Below are 20,380 nucleotides of genomic sequence, written 5' to 3' on the forward strand. Positions count from 1 at the left end.
ACAACGATGATACATACTTGAAATACCAAAAAAGTTGTGTAACCCTATAGCAACTTAATAAAATGATCTTACCTCTGAAGAGTGTTGTTCTGTTGTGGACCTTTTACAACCTCCTGTAGTCTCAGATTCATCTTTGGTCTTTTTTAAAATACCTATAAGATCATTAAACAAGTATAGTTTAAGATAAGTAAAAAAAAAATTAAGGTTGAAATTATTCAAGCCATTTTTTAATGATAAAAGATGCTCATCTGTTGCTGGGATTTAATGACAACACTTCCATTTGAAATATAAAATCAGAAGACGTTTTCAAACCCCTCGCTAAGGAGAATGACCACCGGAGAAAAAAAAGGAGAGCAAAACGAACTAAACAAACTAATAATTAATAATATTAATAAATTAAGAGATAATGAAGAATAGAATAATCTCATTTGCAGGTGGTGTTTTCATTTGACTCTAGGATCCTGTCATTAAAAAGCTTCTGTAACATTTTAAACATTTGATTTGACAAAAAATATCAGTATTTTACTTTCTGTGGTTGATTAAAAACTGTTTACAATAGGGACCACTGGCTGTATAAAATCTACTCAAGGGCCATGAATGGGCCCCTGACCTAAGTGGTCACTAATGAGGCTATAATAGCATCAGTTAACCTGTTACACCAATTATAGTCTTCATTATATTGAATTAACCTCAGGTGACATTATTTGACCGAAGCTGGTTTTATCTTGAAGTAACTGAATCCGGACGTAACTCTGATGATCCGTATTGCAAATCAATCAAGCTGTTAGGAATGAAACAGAGAAAGGCAGCGAGTATTTTACGGCTCCGTCCTCGTGTGACGTCCCGAGGATGTGGAGGTGGAAGAGGCAGAAATAGTAAGACAAGCTCACAGGATGTTGGTTGGTTTGCAATTAAAAAGCGTGAACATTCAGCCTAATCAGAAGGCAAAGAGTGGGACCCCAGGCGAGGCAATTTGGGCGAATAGGACTTCATGCAACAGAAGAAGGGGGGAAGCACATCACTTTTTGACCTTTAAGCCCATCTGATGAATTTCTGGTAATTAAGCCATTTGATTGCCTGGAATTAATGATTTGGATAACTGCCCTTTAAAGGCTGTTTACCTCTCTGTAAATTGAGCTTTTCTGCAAGTCTTGTTTTTGTAAATGTAACCTTTATGGAAATTGCTCCATGCACCAAAAGCTTTCATTTAACATCCATGCAGCAGTAGTTCAAAGGGTGGTCATGAAAAAAAAAAGAAAGAAGGATACTTGTGCGACAAACCTCCTTGTAATATAGCATATTTCTTCAAACAACACCAGCAGTTATGGGGCAGGATCAGCTACTCTGAGTCTGAGACACTGGTTTTCATCTTTAATATGGTTTATTAGACCCTTCCACCAGGTAGAGGAGCGTAACTATATTGATAATGATAGTTTAGACAAAATTCAATTTTCCACTCATTTTCTACATGTTTGTCTACCAAGGGTTGGGATTATTATAAGTCTCTTTTTGGAGTTATAGTCAGAAATGTAAGTCCATTTGATGGTTGTGAATGAGGCTCACATTTCTTCGTCCACAAAGATACACTTATCTGACTATCTCCGTACTGCTTGTCTTTAACGTCCATCTTGTATTTAAGCTTCGACGTGAGGAATTGTTCGGGAAAAACTTAAACAAGTCTGTTTTAACATTGTTCATAGCAGAAGCTAAAAGGGCTAACATGCTACACAGACAGATAACACTTTGGTGAAAATGGAGCCCGATTCACGACTGTAAAATTAACATACATTTCTGCCTATAAATGAGTAAGGGATTACTAGGAAAATAATCCCAACCCTTAGTCGACATGAGGGTGAGTAGAAAATGAGTAACAGTTTGAATTTTGGGTGAACTATAAGATAAACAGTAGTAAAATGCGAATGCAAGAAAGTGAAATGCTGCAGTGGAATTGCAAATGGGATTCAGCGGCTTTTGCAATATCGTCAGAACGAATGCCACAACCTGTATCGTTTAATCAAACTTTTTTCTTTTTTTTTTCAATACTAATAAACTCCACCTCAATGGATGCCCTAAGAATGAATGCATTTGTGTCCCGACTGACAATGAAATTATTGTCTATACGCATATCATTATTTTTGAAGGAGTCAAAGAAGTATTTGGAATTTGGATCTGAGAAAATCAATCTGAGGTAGTTTAACAGAAAAAAGTACACAGAAGTGACAATGCTCTGCTAGCTAATTTCTAAAACAGTCTTTTCTATTTGCTTTTATTATATAAAAAACCCATCTGGTTATGGGTTGAACATAGACAAATTATTAATAACCTTTATACATATCTAATCATAGTATTTTAATGTTGTTTTTTTATTAATTAATTTTAAAAGGTGGCTAGCCTGAACTTCAGCGTTGGACAAAGTATCCACATTTTATTTTGTTTAAGTCATGAAAAAACAATGACAGTAATCAATAATTAAAATTTGAAAGCATCGTAAAGAACATTTAAGTGTGACAAACCAAAATAAAGATGCATAATCAAATTAAAATGTACTGTTTTGGGATGCATACCTTTTAAAGAGGGATTCTCTCCGGTGCAGTCGACAAAGGTCATGAGAGTCGCCAATTCCTTTACATTACTCTCAAAGTTCATCAGCGTGCAGGTCATCTGGGTCAGAGCCTTCAGCTGATGTGCCGTCAAACTGAAACTCCTGCTCTTCACAGGAGGATCCAACGGTGCTGTGTGAAAAAAACAGATAATGAATTGAAGTCCATGTTTCACTTTAGAAAACAACTGCGACAAAAGCAGTTTTTCTACTTTGACCAATTAGGTACGGTTCAGCAGCGGGAACAAGACGCTTTTATGAATATGTTTTGGGGCCAACATGCGCTTGTCTGTAACCACCTTCCATCCACCCAAGCCTGATCCTGGCACAACACCTCTCATAAATATCGACCCCCTCATGTTTTCCCAAAACACAACATAGACTAAGAGGTGGTGGAAAAAAAAAATATATGCAAAACTTTGCAACACCAGAAGTTGAACATCCTCGTTCTTGTCTATCTGTGTTTTTTTTTTCTTCTTCCCCTCATAACCTGCTGATGACCCCCTCGGCAAATATGGATTTCCCATTTTGGAGGCTGCCAAAGCCATCACCCGGGGGATGTTCCGCATTAAGCTGGAGAATGGGCGGCTGCGTGATGCGTTGCCATCCTCTCAGACACATGCACAAATACTTTTGTGTGTCCGCTTAAATGAGCTCCTCCACTTCGAATGCATTTGGGAATGGATGAGCTCAGTATTAGCTTTGAGTATGAAAAGCACTCAAACGATTGAGTGTTTATGGGAATACAAAAAGAAGACGTGGTGGAAACGGTGCATTTATATTAATTGTCGAACTGTTGCCTTTATGCGCTGATGGAATTTTATCATTTTTAAACAAAAACAAATCTGATGTCGTGACAATAGCAAAGCCCAGAGGGAGTTTAATCATGCATGAGTGTTTTCTCATGCATGTTCATGTTTGCATACAAGACCAAGAGTTTGTGAGTTTTAACAGGATTTGAGGAAAAATTTGCACATGTCAGTCTTGCAGGACCATAGCCTGACTGTAACCCGACCTGCTGGCCTCTATGGAATTACAGCCTGACCTCCAATTTGCTTTTGTTAGCAAGTCCACGCCTGTGCATCCATATGTGTGAGTGTTACACGTGGACTTCACCATTATTATTTACTGAGCGACTCGATATGCATGTGCGTGTTTGTTCGGGTACAACGCCGCATCGGGTCTGAAACTCAGGACCACGGACATAATGGGGTCCGGTGGGAGACGGCTGTGGGGGAGACGACCTCACGTTGCATTTTTTTTCAAGGACGACCTGGATGACTCGTAGGTGCCAGAATGCCTTGCACTGTGATCCCATAACTGGATTACCCCGACGACCGAGTCAGTGGAGTCACGGCACATGTTCAGTCCTTTCAAATATATGTGCATGAAAGAGTTCGCTCCATGGAAAAACACTTTTCACAATTTTGAGAAGGAATCTCACACCGTAAAAATAACTCAAATTATTAAAAAATAATGGTATTTGTCAATACTGTGTTTTAATCATCTTCGGCAAAGACTGTTACCCTTTTTTTCGAAAAAAACAAGATACATGTTTTGCAATTCTGTCGAACACCTTGTTCCCTTTCCAGCAGGGTTATCCAAGTCCATCACGGAAAGGAAGGAAGGACATTTCAAACGACATAAACAAAAAGAGTTCAAATAGAAAGTGTCTCCGTTTTCATTTCAAATGATTAAAGGCGAGGTTGAGCAAAAAGCCTCTCCGTGGATAGCGTCCAAAAACAGAAATGTGTCTGTGGCTCAAAATGAGAGAATAAAATACTAAAAAAATGTTTACTTTATTGCTCCCTTCCTCCAAGCATGGTATCACACATCCTGATGTCAACTTGCAGAGTAGGTGATCTAGTTTTTGGTTTGGATAAAAACAAGTATTGTACAGGTGTTTTGAAGGGCAATTTACGTATTGATTTAAGTGATCTTGGACCTCTATTGTCCATATTCTCTTTACATTGAAATATTTACATTAGAAAATGTGCTTAAGCCCCGCCCACTGAAAATCTTAAACAAATTAGGTAGGGCTTGAGCCTATATCAGCCAAATTTGAGGAAGGGATGGGCAACTAGTGGGGTTAGAAAATATTGATTTGGCAATACATTACAACTTTTTTGTATGATACTCAATATTTGACAACATAAGGTATTAATTTTATTTTTGCTTTTAATTTTTTTTTTTTTTAACGTAGTTCTTGTATGGTAACAGTGCAATTAACTGCAATCGATTTACAATTAACATTCAAATATTCACGGCCATTGTTCATTTTTGTTCTGCAGTAAACAGTATTTATGTCCTCTGCAGTTAAGGGGCAACACAATCCTGCGAGAACCTGGCATGACTGAGGATGAGAGGATACAGTCGACTCCAGAAACTTTTGGACGTAATTTAGTTTAAAAAACAAATGAAACATGCAACACCAGAGTCAAATACTCAGAAAAGTCCAAATCCAGTAATGCATACCGAAGGACCTTGAAGTAGAGCTGTATACCTTAACAAGTTTGGATCATATATATATATTTTTTAATTGTATTATAAAATCAATCACACCTCGACCGAATCCAGTCAAGGAAAACTTCCATGCTAAGCCTTTCAATCCACTAAGGGTCCGTGACCTTGGCGTTTAGCCGTGCTCCACCTCCATCATCAAGCCACAGAGGGTATATATGTATTTATAGTCGTCTTCCCAGCCAAATAGCCCTATAGCCATCGAGGTCTAGTACACAGCCATCTAAACCTCATTATACCTTTGTCACAACACTGACGCTAAATGGAGGCTCTCATAGCTCCTTGATGGAGAGGGTGTGCTTAAAAGCACCCAGGTGTGTCATATGGCATTGTGCGTGGCGTGTAGAATGAGCAAGGGCACTAGCAGGCAGATGGGTTCAACCAAAGGTCAATACACTGAGAGTCAGAAAGGGAGGCTGGCGCTGAAAGCCAGCCAAAATGATTCATTTAACAGGAATGACATTGGTCTCATAAACATTGGCTTGGCCCCTGCACTGTTTTTTACGCACAAATATAATCCAGATCAGTGGTGGCGTGTTAACAGGAAGTGGATTTTGTTCTCCTAATAGGAAAAAGTAATGACAAGAGAGAATTTGTTTTACGATAAAAAAAATATATATATACGTATCAGTTTGCAGATAAACTGAAAGGGCAGTCGGGAAATGACTGACAGTTGTTAGCACGGTAAGGGACAGCGAATCAAAACATGTCATTCATCGCCATGTTTGGTTTGTTGAATAGATCACAACAAAGGGGGTGTAAGGAGCCATTGTGTGAAACATCTTGTTATATTAAGATGGGTGGAAAAAAAAAATAATGTCTACAGGGTTGCTGCCTGCCTACAGTGGCCAGTCCCAGTTTGTAGCTTTTAACAATGACAACAATGTAGCACGGGAAAAAAAAGAAGCCCAACAACAAACAAATAGAGCAGGTATTTTTGGCGAGCCATCACTCTTCTACTTGTCGCTCTCTCCTGAGGGTTCCACCATCCAAAGCCTCTCCCTCCCTTTAACAGGAACTGGAATGCAAAAAGCACACACACACACACACACACACACACATGTATATACGGTGCACACATCTTTTTGACTGGCAGGGAACAGAGACAGAAGGGAGAGAGGAGGAGATCTAGAGGAATGGAAAGGGGTAGTGGTTAGGGATGAGAACACAGGGAAGGAGAGGGAGGGCCTGGATAAAGGAATTCCCTGAGCAGTTGTTATTGATTCCGGTGTTTACGGGCGAATAGTTTAGTGCCGTTTACAAAACAGAACAGATGCAACCAGTGAGCAAAAAGGTAAACAATTGCTGTGTGGCGGGCTGCCAAATCCCCAGACTGATGTATTAAACTCATGGTGAAGAGCATTTCCCCTTTGGCTGCACTTATTGCCACTTCATTTCCTCTTCGCTCACGTGAACACACTCCGTTTCTATGCATCCATCGCTTTCTAAGAGTCCCCTTTTTTTTCCCCTCATCTTCCCATTATATCATGAATAAGGCCACGGTACATACAGTTCGCAGTCTGGGTTTTTTTTTTTCTGTCCTCCTCTGACCAAGGAGGCCCAGCGCTTTCCAACAGAGCCATTAGTGGGGGGAATTGCATGTGTCTGACATGGCCGAAAACCAATTATTAGACACTTTCTACCAAATGATACCTAAGTCTTTGGGGAATGGGCAATCATGCAATAATTTAGACGCTGATTTAATTTCTCTCTTGCACAGCATCCCTCTCTGTGTCCTCCCCAGCTCCCCTGGTTTCCTCTTTTCTTTCTTTGTGAGGTGTAAATTGTACCATCAGATGGGGCACCTTATCTCTCCAACTGCCCATTGTGGCTCTACTTTATACATGTGATCGCTACGTTTTCAAGGATTCAAAGCCTGTGTGTGTGTGTGTAGAAAATGAAAGATCCTTCACAGTATTTGTGCAATTTGTGTGTGTAAGTTAGATCACAAATTAATTGACTTTATTATAACATAACTATGATTTCTAAGAAAGGCAAAATTTACATTAGAGCTGAAAAAAGGTGTTTTTTTTAATGTAAAAATGGTTAAATGTTGCTTATAAGTCTCACGTAGTAAAAACAAGGATGATTGTGTATGTAATTGGTAGCGAAGCAAATTCAATTTTCAAGGAAATTCAGTTTAAAAGTGTCACAGAAACAAATGATTTAGATAAAAGGTCAACATAAGTAGTATTCTTTTTAGACTGGTATAAAGAAAAAAATTAATAGAGAATGCCATCAAAAGCTCCTTGCAAAGATACATTAAAAAATATATTTTTGAAAAAGTCACTTAATCTCTAAAACCTTTTTTTATCCTAAGTAAGTAAGTAATTTGTATTTATATAGCACTTTTCCAGACCAGGGTCACAAAGCGCTTAAACAATCAAAACAATACTCAATAAAATATATACTCTAACGGTCCATACAACACCGAGAACAACACAGGAGTTTCAGAAAATCAAGGGAAAGCCTGAACAAATAAAAATGTCTTGAGATGTTTCTTGAAGGAGTCAGTAGACTCCATCAAACACAGAGGGAAAGGAAGATCGTTCCAAAGCTTAGGAGCAACAGCCTGGAAGTCTGAATCTATAAATTAAACTATAACTCTACCACTAATCTTGGTGAAACAGGGTTTATGCCAAGTATACATTCACAACACAAGCAAAAACTTAATTTAAATATCATATCACAGGAGATTATTTTAAAATCTGAGGTACATTTTCACCTGCAAACAACATTCACCACCAGCTGTGAAGGGTGCATCCCAGTTTAAATTGACTTATGAAGAAATATGTTGATTTGCTCATGCATTTGTTTACGACCCTTTTAATCAAGATACTGTTGCCATATTATAGTCAACGAAACATAAAGCGTCGTCGACCAAACACAAGGACCCTGCGTCAGCTGGGGTCCTTCATGTCAGTCGCAGCCCGCTGCACAACCAGACAGCCTTTTTATGGAAGACCGCCTGCTGGGATAAGCAACACACATGGTGACACACACACACAAACAAAAAAAAAGCACAGCAGTCGTCTCTCGTGGCCCTTCCCCGACGCACTTTTCTACCAGGAAACAGCAGGGTTCGATCGCCTCTTGGCAGAAGAGAAGATACAGTTGACATCTTTGTTGAATGTCATACATTTTATTTTAGAACATTTCTCACCATCTTTCTCGATTCCATACGTTGATAAAATAGCAATAGCTTTTCTAGGGTAGTCAAAGATACCTTTGCCTTACCCTTGCCTGTGTTATTGTTCTCGAGCCATCTGCAAATCACGCTGACACTTCACAGCGAAATACCGGGCAGCTCTCAATAGGACTTCTGTACACTCCATTTAAGGTGCCAGGAAATTGTTCAAATCCCTGAATCCCTGAGCTTTTCAAGTGTAACGTACAAAAGCCATTGTGTCCACTCGAATGACACGGACAACCACATATTAAATAAAGAATCCCAATAGCCTCGATCGAGGGTCATGAATCATATAAATATACATATATAAACCAGGTGACATACGCCCAATAGCATCTTATTGTCGGGGTAAGATAAGAACAGAGCGGTATACAGAAGTGTCATCCATAAATTGGAGACGGAACTCACACCTCCCATCTACCTACCCACCTATCCCATAATTACGTGGCAGCATGCGGGTGCACGTCCCTGGCTGACAGTGTGTATAAACTCAGGCACAGATATGATCTAGTGAGGAGCAGCTCTTATTAAATATTAACAAACGCCATTCCCAAGTAGCCTCAATCCCCACAAGCACCTCCAATACCAGTCGGTACCTCAGCCTACCCAACCCCATGTCTTACAGAACCTCTTTCCCCACTGAATAGACTGCTGTTCTAAGACTAAGAAAGAGTTCAAAGAGCCAGGAAGGGTGATGTGGGGGGGGTGCATTTGGGGGGGGGGGAACGTGCTCGCTATACATGTTTTTTTTCATCTATAGGGACCTGCAGCCGGCATCATACGGGGAAATTAGTGGAAGCGGTATTCAAATCAGCGCTATCAGAACGGGGTTGCAAAGTGTTTGAACAAAAATTTTCAACCCCGTCTTCACCCCCATGGTCTATTGTTAGGGGATGAATTCTTTGTGTGCGTGAAGTGAAATTCGAAAAAAAGCTTTTGAAGTCTGCCAAAACATGTATTACCCATGCAAATGACTGATGCCATATGCTAATTTAATGATGTTTTTCTTTTTTTTAAATCACAATATATCATTTGACACTTCATCACAAAATTTTCCAAGTCCTTAATAAGGGCCTTCAAGTCACAGACTCAAGTAGTCAGCCATGTGTACTAATACTTACATTTGATTAAAAATATACACACAAGTTTCTTGGCCGTGGACTTCAACAAGTTTCGTTGATTTTTGTCACGGTAGATTCTTACAGCCTATGAAACCTAGAAGATGGCCCAAGGTCATAGAAAAGTCCAAATCCATTACAGCTGGTTTCTGTAATGTGCAGTGGCCACCAACCTCAAGATTGTTAAACACTATTGTACTGTTTCAAATGTTTTGGCTACAGATTAGTGTAAAAATGCACCAGAGCAAAGAGATTTTTACCATCTTTTTTATTTTATAGCCAGACGAGAGAAAGTACTCTGAAGACTTATGAATAAATGTTCGAATAAAGGCATCATGTTATTTATTTTTAATTTCTTTACAGCCCACTAGACACATCATTTAATGAAGGGTTATTTTCCTTTAGCCTGGTATTCTTTTTTGAAGGAAGTACCTGCTCTCAGCTTCCTTCTTTTTTCAAAATAAAAGTGAAGAACCAATGTAGTAATTGTGTTACATGAAAGTTCTATATGCATTTCTTTAACTTGAAAGATATTTTGACAGAAATTTTGATCTTTACGCAACAAAACCTACCGAAAATATCAAGCAGAATGAAGTCCAGATAATAAGAATTATTCGCAGTGAATTTAAAGATAGAAAGGCCTACAAAAAAAGTTCCTCAAGGAAGGTAAAAATTGTGCTTTGGTACATAAATGATGTTTTGATACATGGCATTCACATACATAGTTTTTGGTTTGTTCTATTTTAAGTCAATTGCTATTCTTGTGGCCCAAACATGGGCACTCAGAGCTCCACGTGCACAGATACATGCATGTGTAGCTCTGGTCCACCTACTTTCGATCAGACTCAGTGAGGTGTGTTACTACGGTTTAAAGCTTGTATTGTTCCTGACCAGCCAACCTGTCCAACCTACTCCCAAGCCTCACTTTTCACCCCATTACACTTGGAAAACTACAAGAAATGGGAAAAGGAAAAGAAAGAAAAAAAAAAGAAAAAAGGAAGTGGGTTAGTGACAATAGAAGACGAGGGTTGGAAACTCCTCAGATGTTTCTAGGTAGAATTCTTGAGGCTGCCTTTGAGTCGCTGGGGTTAAAAGAGGAGGTAGATCCTGCCATGAATGCTGTTAAATGGTTCAGTGGTTTGACAGTGGCTGATGCTACAGACAGTGCTGCTCCCCTGGGAGGCAGCAAAGTCTCCCAAGGCTTGGTTCTTATCAAAATACACCCTGCCTCCATTGCAGGAATAAACAATACCGCAGCAGGGAAGCAAGCAGAGATCTAAAGGAGCCTGCGGATGCTCAAGAAAATAGAAGCAAGTTTGGTTACCACTGTCATAATTGTTGTGACAATTATGGGCATTGTATGAGTGTGAAAGGAGATTATACATTCATGTTCAAACTTTGGCTTGTCTAAAGCCACGGGCATTCGGGTGGGATATGGATAAAAAAAAAAAAAAAGGGTTGAGAAAAAGTGTAATCCCCTGATGCAGTCATCAATGGTGGATTGCTGATGATCGTCAAGCTCTCAAACACACACACACACACAAATAAACGGAGCATCGGCAAAACTGCTCCATTTTACCATCATTACACAGCACAGGTCTCCTGCTCCCTTCGGAGCCGTGTTCAGCCTCCGGTGCTACATTTGACGGTTTGTTGAGCGGCACGTAGGTGTGTAGCCTCCGTCGTGTTACGTGATCAAACAGCCCAACTGACGCATGGCCAATTATCTTGGCTGCCTCCTCTCATCTTACGTTTAAAGAGAAGGAAAGTAAGAAAACAGAGAATAAGATGGAAGGAGAGAAACGAAGAAAGAAGAGGCAAGGCTGGCGGTGTGTTTATCTAAGAATGGCAGATGTAAAAAGCACTTTCTCGCTGTTCACGGGGAAGCTGACATCTGCACTGTTATTGAAAAAGTAAACAATGGCTCACGCACATTTTTTATGGTGCATCCTTACCCCGGGCAGTATCTGAAAATGGCAATGTGAAACAAACAAAGTAAATATATGTAGGAAAAGTGGCTTTGTATGCAGCTCGATGATTCTCATTCTGACGCTGCTACACAATTATAACATCAAGGACCAAGATTAAATAAGTCACATTTGATATACCTTTGAATGATTAATAATAAATATTGGCAGACTATCATAAACCGATTTCAATCAATTCAAGTCTCATTTTTTACTGTTTTTACTTCAAAACAGTCTCAAACACTTAGATAACAGTTTTTTTATGGATATTTTTTGCTTATCTAAGAGGTAGAAAGCAAGCTTAAAAAAAGGTCATGAAGTTGTATTTTAGTATTGTATTATTTGTTTTACAATAGTATTTAAAGTAGGAATATATATGCAACAGAAAAAAGAGAGACACAGAATCTTTTTTTTTCAAGATATTTATATATTATTTATTAATTTAACAATGAAAAGTGATAGGTTGAAAAGCAAAATAAGGGATTCATTTTTAATCACAAAATAATTAGTATTATAAATACACTTTAACCTGATTAAATTAAATGTATAACACGTTCATGATATTACTGTTTTATTTGAGCCGTCAGAAAATATGTTTCCTTTCTCAAGAGAAAGGTTTATTTAATTTATTTTCATCACAGTAATGTCACTTAGCCTTTTAAGTTTCTCCTGTAGCTCCTTCTAATACCTAAAGGTTATAAGGAAGTGAGTAGCGTATACGTAAGATAAAAGAAAAACAATCACAGAAGACAATCATAAGATTTTGTTGGGGTACCCCGAACCATCTATACGAGGGACTACAAAACATTTAAACACAACATTAATGCATCGAACACAGCGTGATAAAAGCGATGGTAAACTCACCAACAGTTGCTCGGGACATGGATGTGTACTTCCTAGTCTTACTCCCGACCATGGTGTTCTCTCTCTGGGCTGTCTCGGACTCCCTCTCCACCAAAGAGGCCAGTTTGCGTGTTAAAGTGCTCATGTAGGTAGCATTCAGGAAAGCCAGGGTTCTGTAGGGTTCTACTAGTCTGGTGAAGACATGGAGGTCTTCTGTGATGGCTTGAATCAGAACACCAACCACAGATGAGAACCCTTTTGACAATCTGTCGAAGCCTGTGATGCCACATGGACTTGAACTGACGACAGAGTTGAGGGTCGACAAGACCAACTGACTCCTGAATTCCTGGAGAGGAAAAATACATTTTTAAAGTCACTTTTGTCCATGTTATTTGTCAGTTTGAATTGACCTGTTTTAATAATACTATATGTGCAGCTTTACCTGATAATGTGCAAGAACCTCAGTCTCTGGATACAGAAAGCAAAGTTGCTGAAGACATTGGGTTCGTTGAGACATGGAAGGGGAAGATGTTTGAGTCAAGTCTGTGCATCTTTGGCAGTGGGTGGACAGTTGGTTTAGAAGATACCGTCGCAGCAGGAGGCGTACATTATCCCAGGCCTCCTGGATCTTCGGTAATCCAAGATTAACACATGGATTATTAACTAAAAAAAACAACTAAAAAGGCAATAGTTAGTATGCAATACCTCTATGGAGGAGTCCTCTTTGACGGTGTGGACCAGGTTCATGGATGAGGCACCGAACTGAGATGGAACCGTCGACACCAAGAACGTACTAGAAGGAACGTTAGGGAAGCAGATGCCGCACTGGGTAGCCAGATCCACCAACAGCTGTAGAGTCAACTTTTCTTTTCCGTCTTCTTCAGAGCCCAGATAAAGTTGCTTTAAAAAACAAAGGATTAAAAAATAAGGCATCTAGCTTTTTTGCCTTTTTGGGAAAATGTAAAATTATATACAGTAGCAATGTTCTATTTTGACCGTATGACTTCAATATTACTCCACATATTTCTATTAAGAAAGACTTATGCAGTACCATGGCCTTCAAGAAGTCCAGAATCTCCTGAGGTTTGGTGGCAACAGGTCTTGTGCTGTTCCTGAGGTTGAACCATTGTAGACACTCAGTGGGGCTGGGGGGTCGGTCTCCTGACCGTGAATCTCCCATTTTGGACTGGAGCTCCAAAAGCTGCTGCTCAATGCTTTAGGACGTATAGAGAAAGATATAGAAATAGTCTTGAGAAAATGGGTGTCGAGATGATGAGAAAGGCAAAATAATCAATAACACTAAACACAATGTTGGATAATAAATGAATACGAAGCACGACTTCCAGGGAAAAGAAGCTCAGTTTACTCACTCACTATTGCCACAATAAAACCTCAGCGTATAAGTGAGTGATTTGATCCGCGGTGAAAAAGGTACAGATAGCAGTTTGCATCAGGCATAACCGTATATATACATGTCATACATAACAAGCGCACACGCAGTATTTCACACACTTTTCATTCTAACAGACCGTAGCCATCCTGCACTGCTATAATATGACAGATTAGAAATGACATCTTCTGGCCTTGGCATGTTTAGTCATTTCCATGCAAATCAACATGTATTTATTTGCCAGTGTTTGTGTGTGTGTGTGTGGATGTCTGCATAAATAAGATGTAATGAGATTGTGAGGATCTTTCTGTGCCATTGTGTTCAACTGGAGAGGTGTATGATCTTATAGAAGCTTTATGGGTTGAGATGTTATTTTTAATCAACATACGGTTGATGAGAAAATGAGATGTGGATGGTAAAGTCATTTTGAAATGTCCAAAAAGCTGAAGAAGTTTACAATATTTCCAATAAAAAGGGACGACATAGAGAACTGGGAGTGTCTTGAGGTGTAGTTTCTATTACACAATTTCTATTATAAAATTATTATTATACATTAATAATTATGTGAGGACTATCTTAGATAGTAAGAAAAATGAATTAAGTCTTAAATACATTATACATTTGATCAATACTCCATCAAAATGTAACATTTGCCAAATAAAAATGCCCTCACAAAATGAAAAAAAACAAACAGTTACTATACCACCATATTTTACTGGCAATTCCATACGTCACTAAACCATTTTAAAACTGTAAATGATAGTAAAAAATAAAAAAACAACTAGTCAAAACCGTCCATTACATTTTTCATTTAAATTCTGTTAGAAATTATTCAAAAGCCTCTTGGTAATGTTCATGTTAACCTTGATAGATGATGCCTTTTCTATTTGTCCCTTTCAGAAATATTTTAGATATATTTATTATTTGCTTCTTGATATAAAAATTCACACGGAGTAAAAACAAAGTAAAGATTATTTGTAAAGCCTTTCTAGCCCAGGGTCGCGCTATTACAATCAGAAACAAAAACAGTTAAAATATATACTTTAAAAGGCCAAGAAAACATAAGACAAACACAGGTCCCAGGTCCCAGGTCCCAGATAATCAGGTAAGAAGATGGAAGGAAAGAAACAAAAATACTTACCATGAACTGGATTACTACGTTAATTTTGTGTATATACACTTCACCATTTTACTATTTTGTCTACATAGAAAAGAGGAATACATTATTTTTCATCACAATCTAGTCAATTCTTCTTCGACCTTTACCTTTATTTCTTACATGCTTCGAATCGCCAAAGACGTTTACAAGGAATTGCTAATAACAAAAACATTAGCTGGCTTTATAAGAGTATATAAAGTGCACGTATGTGTTTCAGTTCACATTGTCCTTAGCCCTTGGCGTTACCCCGCCAGGCGGCTCATTCCCTACCACGGGTCCATAAAGCGCCTCCTGCCTGCTGCTGGGCCACGAACACACCCAGATGTGTTTCAATGGCAACACATTAAATAACCGTTCAATCTGACACGCTTTCATTTTGCCGGTGAAATTAGGAGAGGATAAAACGTTATAGACAGTTTCCAAACTGCCATGTTTGTGACTGAACCCTGCTTAATGTTATCATTCGCTCTTCGTTTAACTACCTTTTCCTTTCTCTCCTCGGTGTTCTTAAAGCCAGACCAGATGAGGAGAAGAAAAAAAAAAAGGAAAAAAACCCCGATTGGAAAGAAAGTGTATATGCTTCCTCTGCGGACAAGCGTGTTCAACACAAATCTATTTTATTCCGCCCTCTCTTTGATAGTCCATGTTGATGTGTGTTGCTGTAGAGTTCCAAGAGATTTAAACAGATTGTTTAAATTTATGAGTTGAAGTTTGCCCAAAGCTCTCGCTGTTGGATTCATCTTTGTAAAGGTTCTTGCAAAAACCTCCGGGATTCTGAGCGCTGAAGGCGTCGAGTATTAAATTTATCGACACCATGGTCTGGTTGGTTTGTTAGTGTCGCGAACAGACACTTAACACACGGAAGAGTGTTTGCTACATGACAGACAATATAAAACTAAGACCTGTTAAATACGTGATGACGTTTAAATTGTAAAAGTGTTACCAATACAGTCGCAACAACACTTCCTAATTTGCCCTCAAAGAAATTAATGGAATAGTAGAAGAGAGGGTTCATGTATGTTTATAGCTTGTGTTCTGGGCAACAACCCAAGCCTTCAAATAGGCAGCAGGTCTCAAATAGGCTTCCATCTGCGGCTCGCTTTCCAGCCACTCTCAAAAGTTAAAAGTGTAGATAAACTGCCATCCGAAAAAATAAAATGTCTGTGTATTATTATTATTGTCGTCATCAATGTTCTATTCAACAGACATGGATTATTAGAAGCGCAGGCTAAGAATACATTTTTTACTTAGTAATCCTTTTATGTATGTTTTATCCATTTTTGGGAAGTGATGGACTCGGACATTAAAATTCAAATTGTTTTATAATAATACAATTAATACACAGGTTTTTTTTAAATGTGTTCCATGGAATCTTTGAAAGCATTGAAACTTAATTTCAAACTCTGACACTACTGTCACAAAATGACAGTTTCATTATAGAACATTTAGTTTTGTGTTAACAATGTCTAGGTATATTTCAGAACACTGTAATTTTCTTTTACATTTTTGGAAATTTGTTTCAAGTAAATGATTTTGCGCTTCTGAGCCATCATACCTCATCTTCAAGTTTGCTGGATTTTCACCTTAGTTAGCATTTCTTCACCTTATAATATTGATTTCATAGTGAATTGAACTGGTTTTATGCTAAAGAAGAAAATAATAAACAATCATTATAACAATAAAGAAAAAGAATATACACAATAAAACACATTCATGTTGGACCAACAAATTGTCCTTTAACTTTATTGCTCGATCGCTATGATTCCCTCATAAAGGAAGTTGAATATAATCTTCTTTCTACTGAAACTCCAGACATCGTTTCTCACTACTTTCTCAAAACCCAAAAAGGAAAAAAAAAAAAGTAATTACCCTTTTTTTTTTTACTCTAGCCTTTCAATTACCTTTTCATAGGGTCTTGTGCTGTAAGTTATAGAGTCAATGTGGATGGCTTGTGTCAAGAAGCCCATCTAGCTCTCTACAATGTGGTGACCTCTTGCTCTTGAGCGTGAAAGCTACCTGCAGCTACTAATCGACTTGGCAGGATTAGCTCCCAACCTGATGACTTCCACTGCCAGGAGCTCGGACGGCGGGCGAGACACATAAAGAGAAGGAGAGCGCAGGAAAGGATAAGTGTGTAGAAAACACCACCAGTCACGGGGAATAAAACACTTCAGGTTTGTTGAGCGAAGAAGACAATGGATGGACCGGTAATGACAAAAACCTCAGCGGCCGAAAGCCGACAAAAGAACTCGGGAGAATGACTCGGAAAAACTGCCTCTTGGCAAACATTTCAATCATTTTGCTTTGGTCAACTTATACACTTTCCCTCCTTTGATTGTTTCTCTGGCCAGTCAACACCATATCCTTGCTACCCTAGCCTAGAGTGAGAGAGAAAGGAAGCTAGCGGAGGTCTTTTACTAGATATGATGGCACATTTCACAGCTCCCTGACTTACAGCAACCCAATCCTGCGATTAGTCAGCGCCTTGACGTTATCTTAAGTTCCTTGTCAAAATTAATTTAGTGTGGGTGGGCTTCTGTGGGGCTTTCTGTCTGTCGCACTCTGATCCCCTTCACTTCCCCACATGTGGAGGGGCGTTGGAAGCGAAAAAAAAAAAGGGGGGCTGGAGGATCCCTTTCAGATAAACCTTGGGTCGGAACTAGCCGCCACAGAACCAAATATCTCCTCCGTCAAAGGGCCCCATTCTACTGGGGAAAGAGGATTGAATGGTCTTAAATAAACAGGATGAAAACGGATCCCGTCCCGGTCCGGTATGTTGCCCACTTAGTGCCCTAAACTCTCAGCCTCCAGTCACCCGGGCCAGACTATGATACCAGAGAGCTGATATTACCGATACGCTAACTGAACACACGTGCAAGAAATGGCTAAAAAACACTAACACAAACTGCTAAATGTATTTAGATGGTAAAATGCTGAATAAAAAAAGAATTTCATACACTAACAAAGATTGGCAGCTGCCCAGTCAGGGCCATTTATCGCGTCAACGTGAAACTTAAGGCCTGTCTACAGACCCGTGGCCTGTGCCGACACTTCATCAGAGGTCGTTTCCTGGTGGCCCACTTCGTACCCCGGCCTTGCACTGCATCACTGTCCCATCTGATGAAAACTAATGGATTACAGCGTTTCAATTTGGGGGAAGCCAGCTCCGTTGTCAGCCTATCTTAATCTCTTTCAATTAGGAAGCAGCTCCGAGGCAAATCTCTGACATCTGAGAACTGCGAGCGGCCACTCACGTTGACCCATAAACAGGCAGCAGTCCTTCACGGGTGTGGGCAGCCCCCCCAGTTTAAACTGTCGCTCGACTTTTATCAGCAGCACTTCCGAAATTTGTCCCGAAATCGAGATAAGTCAATTAAGTATTGGATGACTGGATGTGTGGCTGCGGTGGACCCTTGAAAAGCTGCCTTTGGGGAAGTTTTCCTTGTGCCTTTTAATCCTCAAAATGTTGTACTTTTTATTACGGTTTACCAAGATAAACAAGGAAAAAAACCTGAACCTCAGATGTCAATACAAATTAAAGTAAATTCACTAATTGATTTTAGACTTTGTCACTAGAATTTAAGAGACAAACCACTCAACTAAACTGATGTGGACTAACTTAAAATAAGACTTTCTTTATATTCTTGATGATATAGTTGTTTTTATTTATTAAATCTTTTTTTCAATTTCAGATTTCAACAATAGAAAATTGAGAAAAAAGTCATCAAAAAATGGAACAAGTAAAGTCTGGCACATCCAAATTCTCAGACAGCAGGAGGACGTGCTATTATATTTTGAATTCCATTAATCTCGCAAAAAGATGAAGTTAAATTGCAAGTTCTATCATTTTACGCAGTTTCAACTATGGCCATGAATGTAACATATATTTTCAATCCACACATGGCATAGTTTTACTCTCTATCTAGATGGATGTTGCTATATAGAAATAGGACCAAGGGCTAGATACTTTCACAAATTAAAATATTATGAATTAAACACATCAAATAATTGTGTTTGCTTGTTTACAGTAATTAACAATGATTGCATCTTTTAGCAAACAAGAAATAATTCATTATAAGAGCGATGTATGTCCATAATAGCAACCACCTATTTGTTTCTGTGAACTTGTAAAATATTAAACCTCTAATACTAGCTGGTAAACATCTGTGTTTTCTGTTAATAAAAAAGTATTAGATGTCTACTAAGATGTGACAGACGTACTGCGTTTGTTTTGTGGATTTGTTTAAACGTTTCAGAAAATTGAGTGTAGTTTTTTGGAATCCAAGGAGTGCGAAGTTTAGCCGAAATAATGTGAATAAGAAAGTGATAAGTTGGAGTAAGAGTGACCTCTTATATTTGGATCTACATGTATTCATAGGGCGCAGGGACATTTACAACTCGATGCACCTGGATAGTACGAGGCTGGAGCTAAAGGCCTCAGAGATGATGATGGCTCCAGTCTGGCAGAGACGCTGACCAGTGGTCCCCTACAGTGGAAAGAGGAATGCCTTATTTTAGCCCCATTCTCCATTATCTTGGTGCTTTGTTCTCATAATGGTTATCCCACTCCCATCTGCAGGAACACAAAATAACCCTTTAATGCTTAGAAAGCAGAAAAATGGCCCGTCCTTCAGTAATAAGCCTTGAATTACCTACCTATGGGTTTTTCTTTCCAAGATGTGGAATCTTCAATTATTATGTTCCCATTTAGAAGAAAGAAAGCGGGCAGGAACGAGGATGGTGAGAGAGGGAGGGAGGGCGGCTGAAGCTTTGTTCGGTTGATACATTTAGCCTGTCCTGCATCATCTGCCCTTAGTCTCACCATTTCATCCATGATACAAGACGGGAAATGTCTAGTTTTAAGTCCAGTTTTAAGGCATATTATTTTCGCAATTGTAAGTGCTTATAAGAGTTTCTACATCACATCTCATGAACTATATTCTTTATTCATGGGATCATTGTAATCCTTTAAAGTAGTTATACGTTTGTGCAACAAGCCGCTGGTATGGTTTTATTGTTATAGTGGTTCAAAGAAGAAGAAAAAACACATTTAAGTGTGAACTTCTGAGGTTGCTTTGTTTATAGGTCAGCCAGCCTGCCCGTATTTTCTTCTTTATTCCCGTAAATACAATTCTTTGTTGTGATTCATCCACACTGGGGTGGAAGTGGCCGTTAATAGTGTCAATGGCGGTAAGAACGTCCAAAAGCTGGATCCAATTAGATGAATGTTTTTCTCAGCCAAGGCAGGTTTTCTGATACTAATAAGCTAACCCATTAGCAACGGATTCAAAGGTCACCAGGTCATGAATCCAACTGTATAGAAGCTGTTTTTCCTATGGAAAGGATCTCACTTGATTCAGTATGATACAGAAATATCAGGTCACACAACATTGGCTTTAATTCGTTAAATTGTAATTGCAATATTGTAAGTAATTGTGTGTGAATTAAAACTGATAGTTTAAGTTACATATATTTTAAATACACAAGATTGAAACTTCAAAGAACTTCATTGAAACAAAAACAGAATCAACTCATGTATTTGTAAATAATTTCTAAATATACATTTAAATATACATGTACTTCTAAATCATCTT

General features: G+C 38.8%; 1 protein-coding gene across 1 annotated transcript in view; it reads right to left on the reverse strand.

The window, feature by feature from the left end:
- The window catches only part of kiaa0825 (KIAA0825 ortholog), a 137,336-nt gene that overhangs the window by 111,520 nt on the left and 5,436 nt on the right, over positions 1 to 20,380 (reverse strand). Inside the window, exons 3-8 of the mRNA XM_087794667.1 lie at positions 13,289 to 13,451; positions 12,943 to 13,137; positions 12,680 to 12,865; positions 12,259 to 12,583; positions 2,565 to 2,732; positions 73 to 152 (exon numbers count right to left, since the gene is read on the reverse strand). Of these exons, the coding sequence (XP_087650793.1) occupies positions 73 to 152; positions 2,565 to 2,732; positions 12,259 to 12,583; positions 12,680 to 12,865; positions 12,943 to 13,137; positions 13,289 to 13,451 (1,117 nt within the window). The remainder of the gene's footprint in view (positions 1 to 72; positions 153 to 2,564; positions 2,733 to 12,258; positions 12,584 to 12,679; positions 12,866 to 12,942; positions 13,138 to 13,288; positions 13,452 to 20,380) is intronic.

Source organism: Callionymus lyra, chromosome 1 (assembly GCF_982586985.1).
Source record: "Callionymus lyra chromosome 1, fCalLyr1.hap1.1, whole genome shotgun sequence".
Lineage (NCBI taxonomy): Eukaryota > Metazoa > Chordata > Actinopteri > Syngnathiformes > Callionymidae > Callionymus > Callionymus lyra.